This window comes from Acomys minous (genome assembly GCF_964271855.1).
Source record: "Acomys minous genome assembly, chromosome: 6".
NCBI lineage: Eukaryota > Metazoa > Chordata > Mammalia > Rodentia > Muridae > Acomys > Acomys minous.
In genome coordinates this window covers 87048277-87075965 of record NC_140487.1, presented here as the reverse complement: position 1 = coordinate 87075965, position 27689 = coordinate 87048277, and the positions used below count along the sequence as shown (strand labels likewise).

Here is a 27689-nt window from a genome sequence, read left to right as displayed (position 1 = left end):
CCATGATCTGTGTATGTGTGGTATGTGTGTGTGTGTGTGTGTGTGTGTGTGTGTGTGTGTGTGTGTGTGTCTGTCTGTCTGTCTGTCTGTCTGTCTGTCTGGTATTTGTCTGTCTGTGAGCACCCCTCAGGCTCCATCTGCTCCCCTGCCCTGAGACTATATCCACCTGGCTTGCTGCCTTGGGACTGGCCTAGGGTCTGTGAGGGTCACTGTACAGGAGGCAGAAGGAGGGGTTCCATCCCCATAGCTGTAGCTCAAGGCGTCCTGGGCACTGGGCTCCGTGCTGCACTGCCCTCAGATCTTCCGGGCCTCAACCTTTAGGCTCAATCCCAAAGCAGAACAAAGCCTTCACATCTAGTTTCCAGTTTTTAATGTTTTTCTTGTAAAAACCAAAAATATAAAACTCGCGGGGAGGTGGAAAAGAGGTCCTGTACACTGTATATACACGAGGTCTGTGATTTGAGAACCTTAGGGAGAGACAAGGGAGAAAAAAACAGCCTAAGGGACTGTCACAGGGCCACAGTCCCTGGCTGGCAGCTGAGACCAGATGGCCCTCCAGGCAGAGTCCCTGCAGTGTGGCCTCGCTGCCCCTTGAGGGACGCACCAGGGCCGATGGCAAGCAGGCGAAGTAGTGTCAGGAGCTGGGCAGGCAGATAACAGCAGGACACCTTCAGGTGTCTGTGTAGATGGACGGGATGTGACTCAGGCAGTGGTCAAAGGCCCCATTGGGGAAGAAGCCACAGTCCTCGGGAGCGCTGGGTACCAGGTCTTCAGATGGCTGGGGCTGCAGTGCTGTGGGACACGGGGTTTCCGCCAGGGCCTCATAGCCTGTGGGCAGAGAGCAGAGGGTCACAGATGGCAGCGGCTGAGCTATGTGACCCATCTGGGTCTCTCCTTTTATGTTCCTTTCATGGGGCCTTCAGCTGGTGACCTGGGTGGAGAGGAGTCACAGGATCTTGCATGCTAAAGAGCCCAGGGCAGCTGGTGTCCTCTCACCCTTCAGACACAAGATGCCCCAGGACGGGAGCCAGCATTTACTGAAACTTAGAAAGTGATCATTAGGCCCAACGTAGCCAACCTGGCAGTGATTCTGTGTCCTAGGATTCACCATCTTCATGGTGAAAGGATGGGCTCGGAGAGCAGTTGTCGGGAGTGGGGCGCGCTGGCACTTAAACGGAAGTCCATCCAGCTCTGGAGACATGTGGCTTTTCTGGGGGACACGCTGTTTCCAGAGTGAGACCACTGCCCCGGGGAGCAGGGTACTGGACTTGAGGCAGAGGCCTGAAAGGATCATCCTATCCGATGTCCTTGGGTCATGGCTTATGTGGCTTTGGTAAGAGGGGGTCTCAGTCTCCCACATCTGTGCAATGGGCACGGAGTGAACTGTTCTCCGGCCCACGTGAGAGACTCCCTGTTCTGGTGTCAGACTGCTAAATGTATAAATCTCCCTTGGGTTGGGGCCGTGAGCACAGAACAGTGAAAGCCAGCAGTATAGGCACAGAATGGGGGAACTGATCACACAGGTGGCCTGCACACAGGTCTGTCACGTATGCACACAGATGTATGTTCCCTGCACTCAGACACAGGCCCATGTACATACAAGCACAGCAACCTGAAGCAGGTTGACATGCTTATGCACACATGTGCATGCATGTCTGTGGAGTTGGAGGTGAGTCTCAGGGTAGGTAACAACGTGACACAGGTGGGGAGGTGAATATCAGTGAAACACATGCATGTGCCATGGATGCCCTTCAAAGTGCTCAGAACCACCTGGGCCTGTCCTACATACATGTGCCCCCCAACATGGGAAGGGATAACACAGACATAGACTAGGTGTGGGAACACACACAGCCTAACCCACGGTGATGATGATGATGATGATGGAACCACAAGTCTGGTTTATTGGTGGCCTCTCTGGCCTGGCCCTGTGTCCAGTGTCCATGTCCCTCTGTTCCCATTGTGCTGCTCAAGGCTGCTCAAGAGGGTCTCAGCTTCCCCTTGGTCTGAGCCTTATGGCCTCCACTAGCCTCACCCCTGAGGCTGACTTGGGTGAGGCTTGGCTTAGGTAATTCAGGAAGTTCTGCCTACTAATATACTGCCCTGAGCTCTGCTCTGCCTGCTGGACAGAGCCTGATTCCAATTCTGGGCAACGTGCTCCCTTCCTGTCCACTGCACTTCTCCCCTGAGGAGCCAGGGCTAGGGCAACAGGCTCTCCATCCCCTGCACTCTCAGATCCCTGGCCCTGCAGGGGAACAGGCATGCCCCAGGCCCTTCCTGTCTCTCTCCTGTGAAGCAGGGATCAGGGTCCGACCCTGGGCTGAGCCAGGACTCAGCAGGTGCCTGATAAATGCTAGGTATGAAACACCATTAGGTCTAGTAAATTCCAGTCTAAATAAGAGAGTCTAAGGATTCCCAGAGAGATGAAGCTGGGCAAAGCTATGGCAGTACCCTGGCTCAGGGAGGCTGGGCCTCTCTAAGCTTCTGCATCTATCTCTACATGGGAAGCCTTACCACACAGGGCTGTTAAACAGCCACAAGAGTGCAGAAAGTCCCAGAGGGCTAGCCTTGGTAGTGCTCAGGGAAGGGGGGCTTTGGCAGCTTACCCGGGGCAGGTAAAGGTGCGCTGAGGCTGGGGTAGGTGTTGGGTCGCAAGGGGTCGAAACCATGGGCATCACCCACTAGTCCGTCCCTGGAGGCTGCTGGTTCTGTGCTCCGGTAGCAGTCACCATAGGGGAAGCAGTTCTGGATGGAATGGAAACTGCCTTGGTAGCCTGCAAGAGGAGGGAGGGAGGGCGTGGTGATAGAGGGACACACCCAGGTCATGGGGGGGGGATCAGCCCCCTTGCTGTGTGGTCCAGGCATTGAGGGTGTGGATGAGAAGAGAGAACAGGGCAAGGTAGGGGAGGGTAAGGCGGTCTGTCCCTCCATCTCCCAAGTACAGCATACCCACCCACTCTTCCTTTAACCAGCACAGGGAACCCAACCTGTTGTTCAGAGTACCCACCTGCCACCCCCAACACCCCACGTCAGTCCTCTTGGTCAACTAGGGGTTAAGTGCAGCTTACCTTGGGGGCTGGGCAGAGGTGGTGGTGGGCTTTGGAAGGGTGGGTAGGTCGGCTTGCTGGGGAGCGTGGAGAATGACTGTCCTCCAGGAGACTGACTCTGGGAGGATGGTGGCAGTGATGGGGTACCAAGCCCCTTCAGCGGGCTGACCATGGGTGAGAGGAGGCCAGGCCCCAGGCTGGAGAGAACAGAGCACCATGGTTTCCTCATGGGCAGGGGCACGACCCAGGGGCCTCATCATCTGCTCTAATTTAGCGTCGTAGACATGCCCATGAGCCTCTCGCTTGGTCATGGTCCAGCGGAAGCTATAGGCTAGTTGAGACCTCAGCATTCGGGATGCCAGGAAACAAGGAACAAAGATGTCCATGACCTCGGAAATGCACGGGGCAGAGTTCAAGTCTGGGCACCTTCCACCAGACACAGACCTTGGAATGTTGGGAGCCCCGGTTTTCCTGCAGGGTGCTGTTTACCTCCTGATATGCTGCAGCTGTCGCTCTCCTGGGTTAAATGCCACCCATCCCTGCTGGTGACCAGCTCTCCTGTGTGCCACTCTGGATGAGGGACAGAACAGATCTTCTGGAGTCTGATTCACTAGATCACTTTGGTAGATCGGGAAACCAAGGTTCAGAGAGGCTGCGCAAGGCTTTTTGTCCACGTGGCCCCGCAGCATTGGCCACACAGGTTTTGATGAGGGTAAAGTCAAAACCATGTAAGCAAACGACCCAGTACAATGTGCATACGTCCTCATTAATAAATGCCATAATGAGGGGAAGAAAAGCTAGCTCTTGCACCTGCCATGCATGCTGCCATTTTATTCTACTGTGCAGTGTATTTGAGGGAGCCTCTCCTAATTTCCCTCCTGGCCATCTGTCTTCTTGCATAGCTTCTGTGATGGGAGGCGCACCACCTACATTCATACATAACTTGAGGGATCCAGGCTCCAGCCTGTGCTCTTTGGAAGCTCTTGTGAGCTGAAACCGCAGGGCTGGAGAGCTACGCAGGTGCCCTTGAGTGCAGCCACGGTGTAATGCCAATGACTTGGCTGCAGACCCTACAGGCCAGGCTCCCGCCTCAGGTTTCCATCCTAAGCCTTGAGTTTTACTTACAGGGACTGAGGGCCTTTAGGCTCAGGGACTCTGAACCCACGCACAGGCCTGTGGCCGGACAGTGCATGTAGGTACTGCAGAAGGAAAAAGAACAGCAGCTAGGTTGCCAAGACATAGGTTTGACTTGTGCATTCCCTGGACCATCTATATTAATAGTTCTCAGCCTGTGGGTCGCAACCCCAAAGGGTCACTTATCTGATGTTTACATTATAATTCATAACAGCAAAATTACAGTATGAAGTAGCAATGAAATAATTTTATGGTTGGGGGGGGGTCAACCCAACATGAGGAACTGTATTAAAGGGTTGCAGCAGCGTTAGGAAGGTTGAGAACCGCTGGTCTATATTAAGGCAGACAGCAAATTCAATGCCATGGCTCTAGGCCACTCTGTCAAGAAGGCACCTCATCTTCATTCTCACACTAGAAGTTGGGTTTGTGGGGGCAGATCAGTGCCCAGTGTGAAAGAAGTAGGGCTCTGTGGCGCGGACAGGAGATCCAGGGACACACTGGAGATACCTTCTGCTTCCTTCAGCCCTGGAGCCTCGGCAGCCCGCTCCCACAGCCTTGCCAGTACACTGCCATCTTCCACACACTTAGACGTCACCGTCTGAAGTTCAAGAGCCAAGTCCTCATTGGATCTCTGTACTTAACCTCTCCATTTGTTAATGTTTTTCAGTCCATGGGGACAGAGTCTCCCTCTGTGCACTGCCAACTGCCAAGGCCGGGCCACCAGCCGGATGACTACACTGCTCAGTCTCCTGGCGGAAGCCAGGCCAGGACATGGTCAGAGGAGAAGTTCTCTTTCTTTCAAAACTATGGGGTGTCTGCCTTGCCCCTTCTCGTCTGAGAACTCATAACCCAGCTGTGCCTTACAGGGAGGCAGCTGTGGTCTTCTGCATCACCAGAGCCCATGAAGGGGCCTGGCCTGCGGCAAACAATGACAAATATCCACAAACAGGTTCTTTTGGAGACACGGTCTCAATGTTTAGCCCAGGCTGCCCTTAAACTCACCATTCTCCTGCCTCAGTGTCCTGAGTGGTTATATTTCAGGTGTATGTCAACATGCCTGGCCACAAGTTAAATTTCTTTTTTTTTCTTTTTTCTTTTTTTCAAGTTAAATTTCTAAACCACTCAGCCCCCAAATCCATGCAACGCAAAAGCAAGCCCAGGTCTGGGGAAGCATGTGTGTCTTCAAGGTTTATTTTCTCTGTCCAGACCTGCCATAAATTCTCCTTTGCCACCTTCACCGCCTGTGAGATTAAACAGAACACAAGTGCACACAGCCAACATACAGGCAGAGCCGTGCCACTCTGATGGCTAGAAGGTCACCTGGAGCTTTCTCTGGAGCCAGGCAAGTGGCTCCTGTGGCACACTTGAGCTTTGCTTGAAGCCTATATGAGTTACCTCGGGCCTGGCTGGCAGCCCCAGGGCTCTGTGCCTTCCTTGCACAGGGCTGGGAAAGAAACCCACCAAATTTGGTGTCTCCTCCGAGCCAGGGTAAATACATTTGGTCATGAAGTCAGGCCCTCTTAGAATATTTTTGAGAGAATCAGATAATTCTATCGGGCTATTTAAACGTCCCCAGCAAACCACTGGGGAGCCTCAAGTGGCCAGTCCCTGTTGACTTTGGCAAGCAGGGGAAGCCAAAGGCCTTCCCGCCCATCTCTCCTCTGGGGGCTGAAAAAGAAACCCATTCAGGCGAGCCCCAGGCTGTGTCAACCGTGGGGCCCTTCTCTCCAGCAGGCATCCGGAACCCGGGCGCCTGGCGGCTGGGGACAACTCTAGGCACTCTGCAGACCAGGGTTGGGCGGGTGGGCTGGGGACCTGTCTTGTCATCACTCTGCCTCTCACTGGAGGCACTCCTGATGGGCACTTACGCCGGCGGCAGGCGGGTGATGAATGAGGCCAAGCAACAAGCCTAGGCCTTGCGAGGGCCTCTGTGGCTTAACGTCTTATGCTGAGACTGGCCACTGGCTAAGCAGGTGGCCTGAGCTGGAGGCGGGAAGAGCAGGGGCTACTATGGAGGAGACCTGTACTGTGTGACACAAGCCACACCAGGCAGGGGTAGGTGATCCTCACCACCTTCCTGGAGGAGGGCCTTTCAATGCCTTTTAAGGAGGAAGAGATAGAGGCTCAGGAAAGGCCCAAGGCATTGGGTTTCCCTCATCTAGCTAGGGTCAAGCCTGTGCTATGATGGCTGTTTGGGCTCTCTCTCTACCTGCCCAGCCTCAGCTCGGGCTGTCATTTCGTGTCCTATGCCCTTTACTGCCCCTTACTATCTAACGCATGTTGGCGGCCCGGCATAATCTTCAGGGTACCTCTATCCCTGGCCTTATGTCTGCCTCCTGGGGCCTCTCTCCAGCTCAGGATCCCACACAATGGTCCCTCTCCCAGCACTTCCCAGCTCTCACCATGGCTGCCTTTTGTTCCTGCTACTCTTTCCCATGCCCGCCCACCTGGTTCCTGGAGCCTGGCTTAGCACTGCCTCCTGTAGGCAGCACATCTGGCCCGCTGGCTTCCTTTCTGGGCCTCCGCGGCCCTTTCTGCTCCTCCCCCATACGGTCATACTGTGGAGCCTGTCCAGCAGCCCTCCACACAAAGCCAGTGGTGGCCCGGTCACAGGAACTGTGAAGGAACAGATGAATGAATGGTGGCAAGATGACCCAGGTAGGAGCAGCGGGCCACAGATTCGTTAATAAAGCCAGACTGATCCTATGGCCAGTGGTGGTCAAGGCTGTGCAGGCTTGGGGAGGGAGGACAAGGAAGGAGGAAATAGCTGAGGCCAGACCTTGAACAGCAAAGTTAAGCCAGTCACTAGTGGTGTTAGGCAGGATGGGGGAGGGTTGGAGGCTAGGGTTCCTTCTGAACATGGAGGATGGCAGCATGTTCGCCAGCTCCAGCCAATAGGGCAAGGAGCATGCTGAATGCAGTGGCCCTGTGGAAGACTCTAGGGGATTCCAACGGGACCCAGGCTGGCCCCTCTATGGGAAGTCTGGTATCAAATGCCCAAAGAGCCAGGGAGATGCTGCAGGGCTACTCCTGAGAGCCTGGCTGCAGCAGAACTTTCCCAGAAGCTCCAAAGGGAGTATGTGGCTGACTGAAAGCCTGGGCACCACTGCCATTTGCTTCTGGTGGTAGGGAGTGGCCCTGGGAGGCACCGACAACATCTTACACAGAAGGTGGCACAGAGCACAGGACCCAGTCTGTGATGTACAACCGCAGGCTGCCGCCACCAGTAACAACAGATTGTGTGCAGCTAGCCTGCTCTGATTGCCTCCTTCACAAGTGCTAAGGTGTGGCTCCTGAGGACTGGCTTGTCATACGTACCCATCCCTGGTGCTCTCAGCTGTGGGCAGAGGCGACAGGTGGTGGTGGGACCCAGTGGTGACCTCCAGCGGGTGGTGCCTGGAAGGACCATCATGGGAGGGGGACAGGATGCCTGACGCAAGTCCATTTTGTGGGGTGATGGAGCCAGGATACACACCTGCAAGGAACCAAAGAGATGTCACTGGGCTCTGGCCACTCGTTAGGGTATGAGCGTCGCAGGAGCTGTGATTATCTGCGTATGGAGAGGATGACAAGGAGGACAGTGCATCAGAGGGGGTGCGGGGGAGGGGCGGCACCGCTTTGCCTGGTCCAGATCCTGGCTAACAGAGCCGAGGCCGCTGTGTGTGTGATGACTGAGGTGATAGAGGGGGCTGTCAGAGGCATGGTGGGGGGAACTTGTACAGGGTGAGTTGCTTCCCATCTCCATGGGGGGCTATTCTGGAAAAGCAGAGCATGGCTCTGGATCCCCAGAAGCAGATGGGGACCTTGGAGTGGAGAGAAGCTCGGAGGTTGGCAGAATCTTCCAGGAAGCAGTGTTGCAGCGGCACAGCGGGGCTCCCTTTGCCTCCTCCACCGTGACCAGATGCAGAGGCATGGCTGGAGGCTCCTGGGAAGGCCGGCTATGGGCTGTTCTCCAGGCTGTACCCTACGTGAAGGTCCTACCTTTTATCACCTCTCTTCCTCATCACTGAGGGCAGCATTGCCAAGGAGCCCCTATCAGGAGAGGGTGTCCCCTCCCCCGGGCCAGGACCTAAGATGGGCACAACAAGATCTGCACTTTGTTTTATGGCGCTGGAGACGGTATCTAGGGCCCAGCGCATGCTAGGCAAGACCTCTATTGAATCACACCATTGGCTCATGGGTAAAACGTTTTGGATGCTCCTCACTTTGCCTGAAAATATGGGACCCAATTTGGCTCCTTTGTTAACCTAACATGTTTATTTGCATAGAAGTATCACATTTCTTGAAATCAGTGCATTGAGGTGACATCCTGGGAGGACTGTCCCCCAGGGCTATGCTTTCCGCAGTACTGAGGCAACGTCCACTGGCTAGCCAGTCTCTCCCCTGCCAGCTGCTGCTTCTTGAATGTTGCTCTAGTTGTATAGGTGCATGGGGGTGGGGCAGTAGCTCAGACCCAAAGCTTTTTATGACCTCTAAAGGACTGGCCTGGGAACGCACAGGTTTCTTCCAGGATGGGCTCAGCTGCTTAGCAATGAAAGGCTAGCTCATCCTAGACGGGACATTCTGACAAGAACCTCCAAGGAGGCTGTTTCAGGGTACTGAATGGGGCTGGGCTCCAGGCCCGGGGCAGCATCAGGAAGTTGTGGTGATGTGGCCCCAAAAGCCTTTAGCTGCCACTTTCGGATAGCAGCACTTGAAGATAACCTGCAATTCCTGGTGGTAGCTGTGGCTAGGCGGCACTGAGAGAAATCCCATTATTAACGTCATCACGGTTGGAAACTATGGTATTTATGTGCCAAGTTTCTCCCCATGCCTCATCTGACAATTTAGAAGCTCAGACCCCATAAACATCATGGGCCAAATGGAGAGGCTGCCTATCTGAGGCAGGGCTCCAGCTGAGCAGGGGTCTGGATCATGACACCCAGACTCCGGGCAGCCACCGAGTGTCCTGATGCTCTCCTCCCCAGTGCTGCCCTCCGTGCCTTGGGGACCTCTACTGCCAGCGGTGCCACTCGCCCATTGCTGCCTGTCCTGGCCACACGTCATCCTGCCTTGACCAGGTGACCCCTGGAGGGGACGGTGGTGGAACTAGCTTGGCTTGGCGCTGCTCAGCCTGACTCACTTTGCAGCCTCCTCAGCACCTCCTGGCCTGCCATCTTGAATCAATTTGGGGGCCTGACAGCTGGAAAGGCTGGAATGCTGATAGGTCCTTCCACCACGTTGACGCTATGCTTTTCACATCCTCACTACCGCTCATGGCGCCCTGTTGGGGCTGAAGACATCCCTGCTAGGTAAATGTCCCCTCCCAGATCAGAGAGTTGACACCCTCACATCATCGCTCCCTCACCCTCTCAGGTTTGGACTCTTCTGACTCTCCTAGAACCCATCCCCGGCCTTTGCTGCTGTCTTGGCCGATGTCCTTGCCCGTATGGCCCCAGCTAGACACATGGCGGTGACAGAGCACGTACATAGACTGTGAATGAGATGAAAGAATAACCAGAACCTGAAAAGCCACAGAAGAGGGGTCTGGGCCTGTAGCCTCCCCCCAAACCAGACACCACTTTGGGCTGTAAAGCAGCAACATCAATCATCAGCCATGAGCACTTAACCTCCGACCCTAACATCTGTTCCCAACTGTGCCTCAGCCGTCTGCGTGCATCCCCGCTCCAGGGAGCGCCTGGCAGGCCATCATCCTTCCTGCTTCTTGCCCGAGGGAAGGACTGAGGCCAGCACAGCCAGTGCACAGCAGGTATGAAGAACTGTGCCCGAGGCCTTCGCAGAGCTTGCGGGAGATACTGAGCGAGGAGCAGGGCCTCAGGGACACAGCCTGGGTTCAGGCAGGCGCCCCCCACCCTAGTGAAGCGGATCCAGGCTTTGTCTTGACAGCAGGTCAGGCAGGTATTAGCGGGAGTCCCTCCCACCTGTGACCGTGCCCTGGCGGATGTGCTGCTCACTAGTGCCGCTTGAAACTGGGCACTGGGTGAGACTGCTGTCCCTGTCCCTCTGTGAGGACAAAGAGGCTCCTAGGCTAAACCTGCCTGCCTGGTGAGTTATCTCAGGGTAGACATGTGGGGGCTGCAGGCTGCCATGGCCCCATCAGTGGGGGCCCCTCCCTGGAGTCCTCAGCTTGGGGTCCCAGCAATGGAATAAGTCCCTTCCTGTCCCTTCCAGGGCAACAGTTTTGGGATTTTTGGGGGTGTCGAGCTGGGGTGTGTGTGCAGCCCTCCTCCTTGCATGCACTTTAGGGCATCCTCACACAGTAGGTCTGCAGATGGGTTCTCCCAAGGCTGTCTGCCTTGGCATGTTTTAAAGCCCGCTCCAATTTCAGTTTTTTTGGGGGGGGTAAGGAGTAAAATTAGAAAATAAAAAAATGCTTTAAATGGTTAGAGTAATTCAAGAAATCCCTGAGGACGCCGAGCTCTCTGCTCTGAGGCTGTGGTTTCCTCGGGGAGCAGGGGCGGAAGGCACAAGCCCCTTCGGCTGAATCTAAAGGCCATGCTGCCTGCGGCTGGGCAGTGTTCCCAAGCCACGAAGCCAGGATTCCTGCCACGGCCCGAGTGCACCCTGCAGCCAGCAGCTGCTGTTCTTGCTGGACCAGTGGCTATGAGTTCTGTCCAATGGGCCTGCAGAGTCAGGCCCAGAGAGCCCTACGCTGGGCCACGGAACTCAGTGAGTAGGATGTGGTTTCAGTCAAGTTGCCCACTCTCTCAAAGCCTTGGTTTTTCTCTTCTAAAAGGAGTCATGCTGGATACAGAACAGGACCTCGAGTCCAGAGTGGGGTTGTTGGGGTGTTTCTTGGAGTGCCTCACTGTGGATGAATTGTGGGTAGATGTGACACAAGGAAGGACCTGGCTTACACTCAGCGGGGTTATTTCATACAGGCCACATTCCCCCCCCCTCCCGGCTCTCCCCCCTTCCAGCCTGGCTCTGCACATGCCCCATGCTGGGTGCTGCTGACTCTGGGATGAGACCAACTTGGGCCTTCCCCAGAGGAGTTCCCAGCCACAGCCTGGTGGGAGAGAGAGGGGAAACTGCCAGCCCCAGCGAAGACTTCTAAAAGGAGGGGAGAAGGGATGAGGAGGCAGGTTCTGGGAGCAGAGTAAGAGCCACCTTGGTGATGGGAGGGGAGGGGCTTACTGAAGAGTGGACAGGTGCTCAGAGTGGACCCAGGAGGCCTCCGGCCAGACTAAAGGGGAGAGGGCGCCATCTTATGGCAACAGGGAATTATTATTAAAGAGCATCTATCTACTTAGAAGAGTTTTGAGAAGACATCTTGAAAGTGAGGGAGGCAGAAGCAGTCGAGTCCAGAAGGCAATGCAGTAAGTCTTACCCACGTGCCCTTGGGATGACAGGGTGCCTGTGTCCCCCCCATCCCACCCCCTCATCCCCAGGGGATGCTTGGCAGAGAACTGCCTCACTTGCACATACCTGGGAGTAGCTCCCGGCTCAGGGATTGGCTGCCCTTCCCTCTGCTGGCAGGCAAAGGCGTGGAAGCATGGAGTTGCTGCAGTGCCAGACACTCCGACAGAACGTCAGCCTCTGGGTCGGCACCTGTATGCAGCTGGGGAGAAAGAAGTGGGGAGGTGTGAGCATCAGGCCACCTGCTCACAGGCACCCCTTGCTTCAGGGGACAAGGCCGGAAAGGCAGCAGCCCTAGGCAGGACCTTCCCTGCTGTACTGGTTTCCTCATGGGGGCACTGTAAGGACTCCATGGGGTTTGACAATGTAAGGACCGGAGGATGTTCCTAGGAGGAAGTAGGCCAGAAAGTATGCCACTGAGCCAAGGAAGGAGGGAGGGGAGCCTCTCGGGCTGGCCTCAGTGGCATCCTGTGTGTGTCTCTTGGGAGGGGTCTATTCAGGGTCCCTGAGAGATCAGCTTTGAAGGTGTAGCCTCAGCATAAACTGGGAGGGATGGTCAAGTACAACTCCTGGGCCTTTGTAGCTCCCATCAGGGCAACCTGTGATGGTGTGAGTGATGTCGCTTAGCAACTGTAACTTCTCCCTTCTCCATCCATCCTCCCTGTCAGTATAAGGGATACTGGAAAGAATGTAGGGTTGGGCTCCAGTCCCATGCCACCTCTTCATCCCTGAATGTCAGTGGGTAATTAACTTCTCTGGGTCTCACCCATCTTGCCTGTATTCCAAAGCTGTGACTGCTTCTACCACTGCAGGCCAGCAGTGAGACGAGGAGTGAAAAGATGATTTGTGAAGTGCTCTGTGTAGGGCTGGCTAGGGTCCAGCTGCCTGATCCCCACAGGGTCACAGTGGTGGCCCAGCGGATCGTCGGAGGGACCTGAACTGTCTTCAGTAAAACTTGGCTGCGATGATCTGGCCAACGCCACTTGGGATGCTTGAAGCATCTATACGTTTCCAGGTGGAGCAAAAACAGACAAGGTGGGGCTCTCAAGACCACGGGTGACAAGGGGACAGGCATGTTCATGGGAGGTGACCCTCTTCTAGGGGAAGCCCAAAGCTTAGCAGTCAAGTGTCCAAATGCTTGCTTTACCAAGCCAAAACAGGTGGCCAAAAGGCCTTGCCCACATTCTTGGGCACCTGAGAGTCAACCCTAAGGGGCTTTGCATCCTCCCAGGTCGGGGGACTGACCAGGCCGGGAAGGCATGCCAGCCTTGCACTGGGCTCTCAGCGCCTGACCCAGCAGCTGTTTTCCATGTAAATGAAGTTTCTGGCAAAAGAGGGGCCAAGGCATGTTCTTGCAGACCGCATGTCGATTGGATTAGGAACAGCAGGAGAGGAGAATTAAGGAAGAAAAGCATTTCTAATTCTCTCCAAAATGCAACAGGGCTGCCAAGGACTTGTCATAATACAAGGGTCGCCTTACCCAGAAAGATCCATCATCCCCGATGGCTCTAATGGATGCTTATTGTTGGGAAGTTTGCAGAGCTGCAGCCCAGCTCCCTGGGGGCTCAATGGGAGCCAAGCATGGGCCTGGGAAAAACCAGGGCAGGATTCCGGACCTTGGGCACCAGTCCACTGGGGACGGCAGCCTCCTTGGCATTTAGCGCCAGCCTACAGAAGCCTGACTCATCCCTTGCTTCCCTAAGGCCCCTTCACTGAGGGCAGTGTCAGGAGCCAGCACCCTGGCTGTCTCTCCTGGGCTGGGCTACGTTGTTAACACTTTGAGACTCAGTCCCTACATCCCTGAGATGGACATAGGCTAGGGACATAACCCACATGTAAGATGACAGCTACAGTATGTAAAACAGTGTGTACCCTGTCTGAGTTGAGGAGCCACTGGGTTAGCGGCCTGTCCCACTGCTCAGTGAGTTAAGGAGGTGGTGGCTTTTGCACAAGTAAGCTTGCTGCATAAACTGACTCTACCTTCCTCTGCTCTACCCTTCAAATGGGTCCCCAGTGCCTCCAGGATAAAGCTGTGCCCTGGGTTCCTATCCATCTCCGTCGCGAGGTTAGCTTGCTCCTGGTACCTTCTCTATCTGCCTTTTGCATGGGATGGAGGCCGCCGGCTCTCCCAGTCCATATACTGCTTTGCTGTATTATTCACAGCAGTGTCTGAGATTACTGAGTGTGGCCCACAGTGCTCACTTCTCACATTGCTTAAGCAAGTGAATGGGCTCGTCCTCATTGGTCCTCCGTGGCTGGCTCCTGCCTGTCCCTTCACCTTCACAGCCTCTGACACTTGCGTACCCTCGACTCTCATGGCCCTTGGAGATTGAGTGCTGCAGGCCAGGATGCTCTACCCAAGGTTGCTGTCCTGTTGCCCGCTTCATGACCTGGAGTCCCCAGCAGCTCACTGCTGGCATGCTCATGCAAACCATGCAGGTTTTCAGTCCTTGTTGAAGGGTACCACCATTGATGCTTCCCCTGAGGTCCTGATGACCGCCCCGCCCCCCGCTGCCCAGCCCAGGTCTCCATCATTTTACCCAGGGCCATCTCCACCACCTTCCTTGCTCTCAGTGCTGAACTTACATTTCATTCTAACACCCCCATGTTCCGCGTGGTCCTCGGGACCACTTGATGGCACTGAACAGTCTCAGGGCACAGCTCAAGTCTCCGGCAGGCCTTCCAGCACATGGCAACTGCGCATCTAAGTGTAGACATGAGTACGATGCCCGTGCATGTGCCGTGGGTTGTTCCAGGCACACACTCCAAGACTATGGCCGTGTCCACGCCTCTATGTCTGTGACTCTGTGCCAGTCATAGGCTCAGCCCCGGGCAGATATTCTGTTACTCAGTCCTCACTAGTAACCCACTCCCCAGGCAGCAGCTGAGAAAACAGGGAACATAGAGGCATAGGGGCCACCAAGCTAGCAGTGGCAGGCCCTGCAGGTGGAACCAGAGCTCACACCCCTAAGCCATTATCCTTTATGGTTCTAGATGCTTCTTCCTGGGATCTTTCTGTTCCCATGCAGATGGGCCAAAGTCCTTTCTCTGTGCCAGAGATGACCTCCCTGCCTTTGTCATCATCATATGGCAAGGAGCTTTCTCTTATCTGTCTCAGGCCACTGGAAACAGGCACCATGTCTTTTGTGTTACACCTGGAATGCCTAGCCCAGGGCTGGGTTTAAGGGTACCAGTGTGTTGGTGGGTGAATGTCTAGCAGGTTGGGGTGACGGGGGAAGGGTTGTGGGTTGGGATACTGGGTGGGAGGAAGAGCATTTTCAAGTGTTTTGGGAGTAGCATGCACACAGGTGGTGGGACACTTGGTCTAGTGCTGGACAAGTGGCTGGGACCAGAGGTGTCTGCAGAGATGGGACTGGGCTTGCGGGCCACCTACCTTCTTACGCACCTGCTGCTCTTTGGCTGAGTGGGCCTTCACGTGCTTGCGGAGGGAGCTGGGGTCCGTGTAGCGCTTGGAGCAGCCAGGGATCTGACAAGCATATGGCTTCTGTAATATCAAGGGGCACGAGTGATCGGTAAGAGGCCACTGTCCAAGGTCAAGGTCCCCTATGTGACCTGCCATGGAATGATGAGCGGGTAAGGGGCAGGCTGCAGGATGAAGGCTGCAGATGACGGGAAGGCACCTGGTCTGGGAGAGGGGAGGCTCTGTGTCCCCATTCGGCCACCATGCTGGGAGTGCAGGGGAGTTGCCTCTTATCTGCCAAAGGGGACCGACTGAGTCCTATAGGTCTTTGCAGCTCACACTGCTTGTGACGAAAGTGCCCACATAGCATAGCTGCACAGAAGTAGTGTGTGGAGCAGGGGTACATGAGAGGCTGTCCTGGGCAGGAGACTGAAGAGAGGAAGAGGGGGTGTCTCCCAGGGTCAGCCTGCATGATTCCTGGTAGGCAAGTCAAAGTGACACTACAGGGTAGAGCAAGCAAGGCTCTCCTTCCAATAACTAGGGGCGGGGCAGAGGGAGCAGTCAGAAACTAGGTCATTTCCTGGCACTGACTGGGGTCCTCCTACCATTGTGCCCACCCTATACCCCACAAGGTTCCTCCCATCCTCCACAACCCACATCACCTCTTTAGTGTTGCTCAGATCCTGTCCTCTGGCTTGGCCTGAGATTTCCACAGGCTACGCTGCCCACCCTGTGCTGCCTGTCTTCCCACTGCCCCTCTGCTCTACCAGCAAGGGACCCAGCTAATCCTGTCTAGGTTTCTGGAGGCCAGGAAGGGAACTCATGGCTCTACCTGTATCTCACAGCTCAGGGGCTTCCAAAGGACCAGTTTGGGGTTCCTGTCTGCCACTGGGACATGAAGTTCACAGGATTTTCTTTTTTGAAACACACTGAGCATTTCAGAGCCCTCAGGGCTTCCTCTTGGAACTGCAGTGTGTGTGTGTGTGTGTGTGTGTGTGTGTGTGTGTGTGTGTGTGTGTGTGTGTGTTTGTGTGTGTGTGTGTGTGTGTGTGTAGGAAATGGCACCTCTCAGAGTAAGCCCCAGAGACTGCCATGTCCGGTCAGACACACCAAGTGAAGTTGCCCTCATGCCTCAAGGCAATTCTGCCCGTCCAGTGGCGGGGACGCTGGGAGAGGTGCCCATTGTCCAGGGCCCTTGTAGGGAGAAACAGAAAGAGATGACCATAACCATACCTTGGAGCTGCCACGGAGATAGCCAGGTTAAAGAATGGAAAACAACAAAAAGAGAGAGACAGTGGTAAGAAGTTGACTACGCCAATAGGAAGGCAGGGGCAGGAGAGGAAGGCCTGCCTTGGACTGCCCCACCACTTGCTTCAGCATGCCAGCCGCCCTCCCTCCCCACCCCACAGCCCCTCACCTGAGACCTGACTTTCACCTTGACTCTCTCTCTCTCTCTCTCTCTCTCTCTCTCTCTCTCTCTCTCTCTCTCTCTCTCTCTCTCTCTCTCACACACACACACACACACACACACTCCCCTCCTCTCTTTGGGGGCCCTACCCAACCCCAGAACACTCTCCCATGAGCTCTGCCCTGCCCCTGAGCTGCCTGGCTCCAGGTCTTGTCCCTCGGGACTGCTGATACAAATCCACACACTTTGGTCAAAAAGCAAACAAACATCTCTGTGTGGCAGGCACGCTTGCTTGGAAACAGGGGAGCAAGGCCCATCTTGGTATTTGTTTTTCCAGGGCTTGATGTGTATAGAACATTCTTCAGGCCTGACTCCCTTGAGCCCTCAGGAAACCCCATAGCTGTCCCAAGCCACCAACCCAATCCTAGGCCTGGAATCCCCACACAAGCTCAAAGCCTGAGGCTGTGTTATGCCTGCCAGCAAGGCTACTCTTCCTTGTCTGTACAGAGCTTTATCAGTAGGACGTGGGAGATGGTTCTGTCTCCAAGGGCTTCCTAGGTACAGCACTGCTAAGCACTGGCCACCCATGGTTCCCTGAGTCCCACACCCACCCATGAGGCTTGTCGCAATTCTGCAGACGATGTCATAGTCGGCAGGTATGTGTGTACCTCAGGGGACTTCCTTCTCTCAGGGCCTCTGACCAGGCCAATCAAACAGGCAAACAGAAGTGGGGAAACTGAGGCACACACTGGAACAGGGGCTGCCAGGCCAAGCCCCACACTCATCACATACTGGATGGGATAGGTTTATCAAGTGATACCTAGCCCCATCCCAGTTCCCCAAACATGCAGCACAGCAGAGGTCCAGCCGACGCCAGCTGTGTGCTGCATACAGGATTGGGGTCCTCCCAAGGGACATGCCACTTTCCCCAGCACCAGTGAGACTGGAACAAAGACTGAGTCTGTAACCTCTGCCAGAGTCCAGCCATGCAATCGTGAACAGCCACAGGGCCCCTAAGCCCACTTCCCTCCTGTGTCAAATGGGTCAGGGACTTTGGTAGCAGAGTCAGTATAGGAAGGAAGTCCTGAAAGTGCTGTGTTTACTTCTGATGTCCTTATTTGCACAGGGGAAGCATGGGGCAGCCTGGGACAGGGCGGTGGGGAATCTACTGCCAGGCATAAGCAAGGACAGGGAGCTGGGAAGAGACCCAACACTGATGGTCAGGTTGCTGTGGCAAGATGCTGAACCTCATGTGTGACCAACTACAACTCCTTAAGGGACAAAGATAGCCTATGTATGGTCCCTAAGTGAGGAATGAGACGAGTGGGGGAGTGGCCTGCTCAGGATGCAGGTGTAGCTGGCCTGCCAAAGAGAGCATGTGGGAGTGAGAGAACCCACTTTCTCATAAAGACTATATATGGGGCCTGGGCTGGTACCCATGGGCCAAGTAGAGAAATCTCAACTGGAGGCACTTGAAATTTGGTCTGCCCATCCCACATCCTCCCTGAGGACATAGGTCCATACTCAAGTTGTTTGTGTTTGTCACAACTGGAGGATGATGGGGGGAAGAAAAATCTATCTACTTAGTGGGAATCCCAAGAGCTTACTGATCATCTTATAATACAAAGCGCACGCCCCACCCACTAGTGCCACAGCGTTACCTGCCCTGTGTCACAGAGCCTGAAGGTACAGGCAGACAGTGCCTGCAGAGGGAGGAGTCTGTGTGTAGCCCTGTGGCGCCCCAGCCTCCACATTCAGGCCTACCTACCGTGTCGAGGTGGGTGCGCTGGTGCTTGGCACGGTCACTGGAGTTGCTGAAGGCCTTCTGGCAGCCCGGGTGCTGGCACAGGTATGGCTTCTCGCCCGTGTGGCTCCGCAGGTGAATCTTCAAGTTCTCCAGACGGGAGAAGGCTTTACTGCAGCCTTCAAACTGCAGGAGAGGCTGATGAGGGGTGGCCTTACCCCTGAGGGCCCATCCCCCTAGAAACTGTAACCCCAAGCCTGCCAGGCCCAGCCCAAACTACCTCCTGTCCTCCCCCAAGCTTCTGGGAATACTGCCCCAGGGAAGTGCTCAGGGCTAAGAAAGTGGCCATACTCAGAAATGGGCTCCTAGGGCAGGACAAAATGCCCTTTCTGCTGGGCTCAGTGGTGCACACCTGCAATCTCAGCACTCAGGAAGGCAGAGGCAGGCTGCCCTCTGTGAGTTCAAGGCCAGCCTGGTCTACAAAGTGAGTCCAGGACAGCCAGTGCTACACAGAGAAATCCTCCCTCAAAGCAAATAAACAAATAAACAAAAAGAGACCTTCCTGCTTCTGACCTTGGGAGTAACAACCTACACACATGCCAGCTGTCTACCCCGGGTCAGCAACTCTGAGACAGGCCATGTCTTACTGAGCACGGAATCCCAGAAAGTGGGAGCCCAGCGTGGAGTAGAAGGACACCATCCCTGAGAGGCTTTGGGGGTCCCCTGAGCCTTTGATGTATCTGCCTCTTCCTAAAGGTGAGGCTGTGGCTCTCCATCTGAGACAAAGCAAGGACAATGAATGGCAAAGAACGACATTCCTGGTAACTGTTGGAACCAGTAACTACATCTGTACAACGAAGTGTCACTGCGTCGCCAGCAGCCATTAGCTGTCCTATGCCCACCATCTAGTAGGTTGTGTGCTGGCTACTGGACATGTAGTAGACATAGCTTAACTGTTAGGGGAGAGGAAGAAACAGCATGGGGCCTCTGCACACCCAGACATTCCCTTCATGGCCTCAACTGCACCTTTGCAACCTCTGCCAGGCCTGGACCTCTCTTCCATATCCTCTCAGGTCCAGTCCTTCCTGCCTCCTGCCCTGGCCTCCATACAGCCCCGGCAAGGCAATAGAATCGGGCCAGACCTGCCACCTGGCATTCTATCCCTGTGGCCTCCCCACCCAGACGCCTCTAGCCATAAGCAGTTTTCAGCCTTTGTTCATACAGGTTAATCAGCAAGGAAGGTAATCTGTCCTGACCATCCGACTACCTCCTGCTTAGCCTTCAAAGTCCAGCCCAGAGGTGGACGGGGTGAGTGAGGCAGCAGACCCCAGCCTTTGCTATGGTGCTAACTACTGCCCTGCTCTGCCCCTCCCCACTGCCTGCCCATGCCAGCTGGCCTTCCGGCTACGTGTATTTCAGGATGTAGCAGAGGCCAACAGTGGCTGGCTGGCACCTGCTGCTTCAGTGCAGTGCTGGTGTTTAACTACAAAATTCTGAAGCGTGTGACACCAATGTCCTCATCTCAAAAACGTTGATGAAGCGACCCACCCAAGGTCACATAACATAGCAAAGACAAGGGACAGGCCGAATGAGACGTCAACACCTAGGGAGGGTGACTATGCTTGCTGGGTTCCAGTGACCACTAAGGACAAAGAGATGGAGAAAATTGGCTTTCTCCCGCAAGTCCACAGCCAGCATTGTCTGACACGACAGGTTAGGACCTACGAGACTCCAGCCTCCTGCACCAAATACCCCTGGGCCGCTAGCAGCAGGCAGCTGGGGACAAAGAAGGGTAGCCATGTTCCCTGAGGGTCAGGGCTCCAAGACAGCTCTTCTACACCGCTCCTCTAGGCTCCCTCTCAGGGGAAGGAGGTTGCTGAAGGTTCTGTTGTCTCCTCTCTCACGAGCAGCCATCTGTTCTTCATTGTCTCTGCCAACTTTAAAGGCGCGATACCCACTGGTAAGTTTGGGGCATGCCTGGAGAAGATCCTGTGGTGCACCTGGCTTATGTCCTTGCCCCTAGAAGGGTAGGCAGCTTAACCCAGGGAGGCGCTCTATGCCTGGTAATTTCTAGCTTGGGGCCATTCATTTGGATGGCGCAGCCTTAGCCTGGGCTGGGTGAGCCCAGGGGAACTCAAATATGGATGCTGCCCTCTTGGAGGACAAGACCACACAGGGGATTTCATGTCATCAGAAAATATCATAGCCAAGCTGTCAGAGCAAGAGAGCAGCTGTAGGCTTCAGCAACACCGAATGGGCGAATCAGCCAGCCTGGGAACCGTATGTGAGACGCCTCGGTGAGTGACGACTGCCTCAAGCAGAGAGAAAGCAAGGGGCGTGGAAGACACAGCAGCTAGTCATGCCTTCATCCACGTACTCGCTCATTCCACGGATGCTCCTGGGAGCCCATCACCCATGACAGGACCGCCCAGATAACAGTGGCTGACAGGACAGCAGGCCACAAAGGGTCGCCTGAGGTATCAAGAGCATGCAAAAAGGAACAGGTCCCTTGTGGAACCCTGAGCCCCTCCGCACTGTAAGTTGTGCACTGGGGAATGCTGGGAGAGGATCATGTAGGGAGGTCAGAGTTAGTCTGCAACTCACACTGAGGAGTGGAGGTCAGGGAAGAGCTGATCTGCAGCATACTCTGAAAACTGGGGAGTGGGGGGTGGGGTGGCAGTGGCGGCAGAAATCCGCATGTGGACTATGGGACTGAGAAGGGACAGAGTGATATATGCACTCTGGGAGGGATGGGGCAGTGGGCAGTGTCAGAAATGTACGTAAGGAGCTGCCTTTGGCCGCTCGTGGTAAGTGGGACCTGAAGTGACAGAGAGAAGGCAGTTGCTGCAGTTACAGAAGAGGACCACTGAGGCCCAGGCAAGAGCAGAGGCCATGACAGAACTTCCTGTACAGCCACAAGGACAGGGGTCAGAGCCAATGACCCCTTGGATGCCGAGTGGGTCAGAGTCCAGGCCACCACTGTGGTCAGCCTAATGCAAACCTTTGCAACTGGATTTCTAGTTATCAGGACAAAAGGAAAATCCTGGATGGGAACAGCAGATGGCCAGTTTCTCCCTGCTCACCAGCAAAGGCCTTGTGCCAAGGTCATCCCCGTGTGACAGGACAGGGAGGGCTTCCTCCTAGCATCCACTTTGGTCCTCTGTTGCTCACAGACTGGCTTAGGGGAAAGGTTGCTGGAGACCAATAATTCCTAGCTGCGTGCTTTCTCTGACTTTGGGAGAGTCCGTCCGACTCTGGGGATCAGTTTACCTATTTCCCAGCGGGAATCTATGAATCCTTGTCTGAGCTTCAGAACACCTGTTTCGCCATCCCCGCCCTTGTTCAGACTGTACCCCCCCCCCCGGGAGGCCTTCCCTTCTCACTCTGACAATTTTTCAAAAGTCCAGGGTCTGTGTTAATGTCTTCCAGGATGGCCCCAGGTCTCTCCCATCCCATACAGCCCACGCATCAGCTGTGGAGAGACGGCTCTGAACTTGCCAGGACTCTGCACCCCAAAGGTTCATGAGGCCTTGAAGGCCCCTTATTTCCTTTGCCTCTGCTGCTTAAACACCACCTCCTAGGAGGAGCCTTCCCTGCATCTGTCCTGGAAGGGTTCCACGCCCCACCCCCCACGCAGCCCTGCCTCTCTCCCCATCTCTGTCCTGGGACTGGCCTGTCACTCCAAGGACACCTAGAGGAAGTGGCAGGTGGGCAGGTAGAGGAGGGATGCGGCCTTACTAGTACAGGTCTGATCCCTGGCAGATTTGTGCTTCCATCGGGGCCAGGATCCAGCCCCGCTCAGCCCTTGCGAGCCCTGTGGTCATCTCTATTATCTCTCCTCAACAACTGCACTGATGAGCTCAGAGTGACCAACCACCAGGTCAGCACTTGTGCCATTTCCAATGGACCTGGCGCTGTCACAGCATGGTGTCCCCATGGCCTTCTGTCCAGTCAGATGGGGGCTGAGGTTCAGTGGCAGCGAGCACAGTGATTACAGACATGGCCTCTGCTACAGACTACCCTGCCAACAACTGCCTGCTCACTTACTGAGTGATCCCAGGCAAGTCACTCTGTGTACACTCTTGTACACTCATGTGTACGTGTGTGTGTGTGTGTGTGTGTGTGTGTGTGTGCATCTCTGTCTCCCTGCCTTTGTGTGCACACATATCCTACTTTCCAATACCCCCCTTTCCTCTTCTTGCTCCCCCCACCCCCAGCCCCATAGCCCATCACCTGGATCACCCCTTCACCATACTCTCAATCCAGCAACAAAGCCGCAAAATGCCTCACGGTCCCACACAGAGCAGAAGCTGCCGAGAGCTCCCTCTAAGAAGGGGCTAATGTGGCGGCCTTCCGTCCAGTTGCAGGCCTTCCTGGGGGGGGGGGGCTGTGACCCGATGCCTGGCCTCTGACAAATGATGTGCCAAGAAATGTGTTTTCGGGAGTGAGCAGGCATGAGCACCAGCCGTGAGAGCTGTGGAGGGACCGGGGGTTTTAGAGACAGCTATGAGCCAGTACCAAAGGAAAGCAGAGGGGAAAGAGAAGCGGGAGCTTGGGCCTGCCTTCGATCATGGCAGAGCAGGTGAGTACCGGCATTTCTGTTCCTGAAAAACTGTACAGAATACTCCCGTACAATTAGTGCCATGGCCCAAGATATAATATGACACGCAGCTGTTCACCAGGGCGGGGTATGTGTGTGTGTGTGTGGGGGGGTTCCTCCTGCATGGCTTCTGCTGGTGGAACCACCTTCCACCCAGATGCTGTTTCCTTGTCTTTGACCCCAGCATCCACCCTGTCAGCAGCCCATGGAGATGCCATCTCTCCAACACCTCTGCATCCTGTCTCTACCCATCGCAGCATCACTCACTTGGGTATCCACATGGCTACCTGCCTCCTCCCAGTTCACTCCCATATGGCATCCAGAACAAGAACTTAGCATCCAGATAAGTGTCTGTCCTTATCCCTCCTTGCTACCACTGTGCTTGGCTCTCTTGTACTTGGGCATGTATACATGGTTACCCTGGCATTCTGGCTGGTACGATCAGGCCCTGGTGGTACTTGACAGTGTCATCGGCTCTCACATCACCTCATTCCAGGATCCTGTGCAGTGTGGTACCAATTAATCTTCTACACACCCCACAGGGATGATCTTAGGTGAGTTCATTTCACCTGTCCAGAGCCCAGCTATCTCTTGGGCACATAAGGAAGGATGCTGTTTGTGAACCAAAGCGTGTGTGTAGCATCCTGTACTCATTGGTCCAGGTGCCATCAGTATCCTCAGACAGTTCCACGGACACCTCTTGTTCAGGGTCAATTTAAACATGCTGTTCAACTAACCAGATATACTCCAGGCTCACCTAGCCTAAAGCAAAGGTTCTCTCTCACACAGGGGAATAAACAGGGTGACTTCAGGAGGAAGAGTACCCAGAGAAGAGAGCCAGGGTGTCCAATAGTCTCAAAACGTGTCAACATGGGTGGCTATCAACAATGAAATACATCCTAAGGGACAGTGGAATAAACTCAAAACACCAGCTATCCGGCGGAGCCCCTCACACACCTACCACTGGCTAGTGCTGTGTATGTTCAGTGAAGGCGCTGTGCCCTGCTGGAGGAGTGACTTCCCAGCCTCACCCTGCAGGAGTGAGGTTCAGAAAGGTGATGTCATCATACTCGTATTGGCCAATCAGAGCTGGGATCTGGCCTGGAGTCTGACATGGCGGTACACCCCTAAACTCTGCCCAGTGCCCCAGGGGTCGAATCAGAGAGCACTTAACCAGGCTATTAGTCCTGTGACTTGAAACTGGGCCCAACATGGGTTCTGATTCTCACAATCCAGGTCCAGAGTGATGGTGAGAGTGGCTCTCTGTGGTGCCGCCAAACAGAAAGGGAACCCCAGGCTGCACAGTGGAGAGGGAAGCTCAGCGGATTCACAGAGCGCAGAGCCTTGAAAGGCCCTGTTCCCACATGTGGGGCGTGTTACGAAAGAAGATTAAAATAATGGGGGAAAATACCCCGGGAACCGTGAAGCCCCGGACCATCTGGAGTTTTATAGTAACAGGCAGGGGAAAATCAGCCTAATTGAAAAAAGTCCACTGCAATCCGTTACTGCTGCGTGCAGCTCACAGTACGGAGGACAGGAGATGAAAGACAGAGGGGAGCCATCGCTGGAGCCAGGGAGGGGGTCGCATCTTCCCCTCCAGGGCCAGCTCGAGGACCCTTCCAGTTCTGGGTGCAGAGGGGTGGGGGGGATCAGTCAAAGCCCAGGACCTCTCATGCCTGGGTCAGGCTTAGAATCCGCAGGACTAGCGAGGCTCTCAGCCTTTTGTTCCTGAGTAAGGGCTGAGGCCACGCAGGGAAACCTTCTGGGTGGCGGACACAGTCGGCTCTGGTGATGATCTTTCCCTCTGGCCCCTGGAGGAGAATCAGGGGGCTCTGTTTTCACACATAAGGTGTATGATGACACCATGCCTAAACTCACACAGAGCAAGGACCACGAGCTTGGGCAAGTTGTATCCCATCTCTGACCTCATTCTTCTCCTCTCTAAATGGGGCCACCACAAACAGCTCTGTGGGAGTAAATATATTGATACACCCGGAGTAGGAGCCTGGCACACAGCTGGTGCTTGATGAATGTCAAGTTTCTTCCCTGAGGCTGACATGGCCCAAGAGGGAGGAAAGCCCAGTTTCTCATGCCCTAATGAAGACTCTGGATGCAGAGAGTAAAGAAGAAGTTTTGAGGGAATGGGGCGTGTGGCAGGGCAGAGGAGGAAATGCCTCCAGATTTGGCATTTGCCAGTGACTTGCTTCTAAACAAACACATTTCTGGTTTAAGGGTAAAATATATATTGGGTTACAATAGCCTGGCAGGCCATTCAGAGATCAGCTTCTCATTTTTGTTACAAACTTTTAAGTTACTTTACAATGGTTTAGATGGGAGAAATGTGCGGTGCCAGATTCTTTTCCAAGATGTCAAACAGTGCTGTGCTTGGCCTGCTTTAAAGGCCAGCCATCCGGGGATTGAGGGCCACTCCTCAGCCCGTCACCCTGGGAGAGACTCAGGCTGGCCCTGAGCACACCAGCCTATGATCCCCCTGGGGCTTTCACAGGGGTCTTCAGAGCCCCGGGGCTTTGCCAGTCCTCCAGGGGACGGTCAGGGCATGAAGGGGCGAGCCAAGCATGGAAGGTTCGGGATGTGGGGCTGAAGGACACTGTTCTGGACTCTGCCTCTCAACTATGAGGCCTGTGGGAGGAAGGTCTAGTCTAATGCTGGGCACAAGGAATAAGCATGCAGCTGTGTGCAGTAGGGGACACTGCCCTGCAGCGGCTGTCACATTTGCTTTATACTTGGGACTACATCAAACTCCCTGAACACTGTCTCCCCTCCCCCAAATCCCACTAGGTAGGTAGAGTGACTGACTCCATTAGAGGTGGACACTGAGGCCCAGAGCACGCGAGAGTCCGTGAACTCGCTAAGGCTAAATCTGAGGCTCATATCTCAGCTGAGCTTTCTGCTTGAGACACACTCTAATCCGAGGCAGGCCAGTGTGGCAATCTCTTCCTGCTAACCCAGCTTCCAGGACCCTTTGAAACCACTCAAAGAAGCTGGCAGGCTGTGGTAAAGTGGGGGCACAGAGCAAGGAAAGGGAGGAGGGAGGGAAGGAGTCATGCCTGTTGTGGGAAGGGGGTTCCGAGGCTGTGGTGCCTGGACGTTTCTTTACAAGAGCCACACCGTAACTTTGGGTCAGGCTCACCTTGGGCATAAACCCTTGTCCACAAAGGAAACAGGTTTCCATTCCTAGGAGTTGAAGGAAGCCTAGAGATTTGCTGGTCAGCAGCAAAAGACCAAGATGGCCTGCCTTACAGGTATGGGGCCTGGCTAGGGGCCAGGGCTACAAGAGAGGAGAGACAGGGGGTCTAGCCTTCTCTCCCACACATACATACCAGGCCACCAGATAGAGACCCGGAATCACAGACACACGTATACGTATGCCCTAAAATTGACACTTTTCTCCTCTCCACCTAGCAGCGTGTCAAAGACACACTTAGGACACCAGCACACAAACACGAATTCATACTCATACTCACCAAGGCCTAGATATTCTCTCTCATACACACGCCCTGCACACATACTCCACACACTCCCCATCACACAGACACCCCACAACTAATGAGACACAGGTCAACACACACACATGCTTGTACATATACCCAACGATACACAAGCCCCAGATACCACCCCCTGCACAAACATGTCAACTCTACAGTCTCTAAAGACACTTATGATACACGGCCTGTGTGCACCACAACACACGCACAAACTGACACACATGTGGAATAAGGGTGTCCTCGGGACAGCCAGTACATGTGTTCTAGAAGAAAGGCATGCCGCTTAGAGACACAGGCTTCTCCCATGACACCCTCTAGTGTAGCTGGGTTCCAAGACTGTCACTCTCTCGCACCCTCTCTTAGATTCCAGAGAGCTCTAAGAGGTAGCTGAGAAGTTTCGGGGAGAAGAGGCTGGATGTCCTGACTCCTGGCTTCCCCAGGGTAGCTATATGAGGCAGGCTTTGGGTTGGGCAGAGAGCCTGTGAAAACCCCCAACCCAGCTCAGTCCACACCTCATTGCCCTCAGCCTACACCCACGCTGCCCCACCCCCACCCCCTTCTCACAAGGCCCTTGCTTTGCTGTTCAGCCCTTCTGATTCTTTTGAGCTCGGCTCATATTGAGGCCTTTCCTAAGTCTCCTTCCTGCTGGCCTACTACGAAACACCCACCGGTACCAGTGCCGAAGTGGACTTTTCCCTGCTCACGCATCGCACATTCCTTGGGGGCTTTGCTTGAGGCTCTGGGGCCTCACCTCACACTTGCAATAGAGATTGAAGCCAGTGCTCAACCTCACGCAGGGTGCGCAGTAGAGGTGACATGGAGGAACAGTAACAACCCGGGTCCAGGGCCTCAGCCCCGTTTGCGTCGTTGAGCTAATGAGGGACAGAGACAAAAACAGCAGGACATTCAAGCACAGGAAGTCCAACTACAGAGGGAATGAGAAACTGAGGAGAACCATGCTGCTGGCCAGGGCCCCACTGTGTGCTGGGCACCTTTCTTCCCTGGTCCCATCAGCATCACAGCAACCCCGGGAGAGGCAAGAGTAGGCTTCTATCTTTGAGAGGGGTGAATAGAGGCACTAAATGACAAGGAAATGACCAAGAGGCAGAGCCTCAGTGTGTCCAGGCTGTGGCTCTCAGAGGTAGGTGGAGAAGGCAGCCAGTTATAAACGCCCATATCTCACGGGGTCTCCAGTGGCCAGTGAGCTGGCTGAGGCCGGGGAGGTGCACACGCCAGTCCGAGGCCTCTGTTCTACGGCTCACTCTCGGTAGTGGAGAGGGGCTTGCTTACCGTAGTTCTGCGTGTGGCTCACTCTCCAGTGTCCGTAGGGGTATCCAGTTACCTAGCCACACAGACGCCCCTCACTAGGCCAGGTACCCTGGGAAAGTGCCTCTCGCCGCTAGGCCCTCACTCAGTCCTCATCTGTAGAGTGGGTGTGTGCAGAACAGAACTATAACTCTACTTAAAGGCCGT

General features: G+C 54.9%; 1 protein-coding gene across 7 annotated transcripts in view; it reads right to left on the bottom strand.

Annotated features, from left to right (window-relative positions):
- Positions 1-353: 353 nt before the first annotated feature.
- The window catches only part of GLIS1 (GLIS family zinc finger 1), a 196424-nt gene continuing 169088 nt past the window's right edge, over positions 354-27689 (bottom strand). For 6 of the 7 annotated variants that reach the window (XM_084785566.1, XM_084785570.1, XM_084785567.1 and 3 more), the window contains 7 exons: positions 18135-18296; positions 14932-15042; positions 11607-11739; positions 7497-7653; positions 3066-3241; positions 2604-2771; positions 354-828 (listed from right to left, as the gene is read on the bottom strand). In XM_084785566.1, the coding sequence (XP_084641692.1) occupies positions 671-828; positions 2604-2771; positions 3066-3241; positions 7497-7653; positions 11607-11739; positions 14932-15042; positions 18135-18296 (1065 nt within the window). In that variant the 3' untranslated portion in view covers positions 354-670. The remainder of the gene's footprint in view (positions 829-2603; positions 2772-3065; positions 3242-7496; positions 7654-11606; positions 11740-14931; positions 15043-18134; positions 18297-27689) is intronic. The other variant, XM_084785568.1, reaches the window with a different exon arrangement.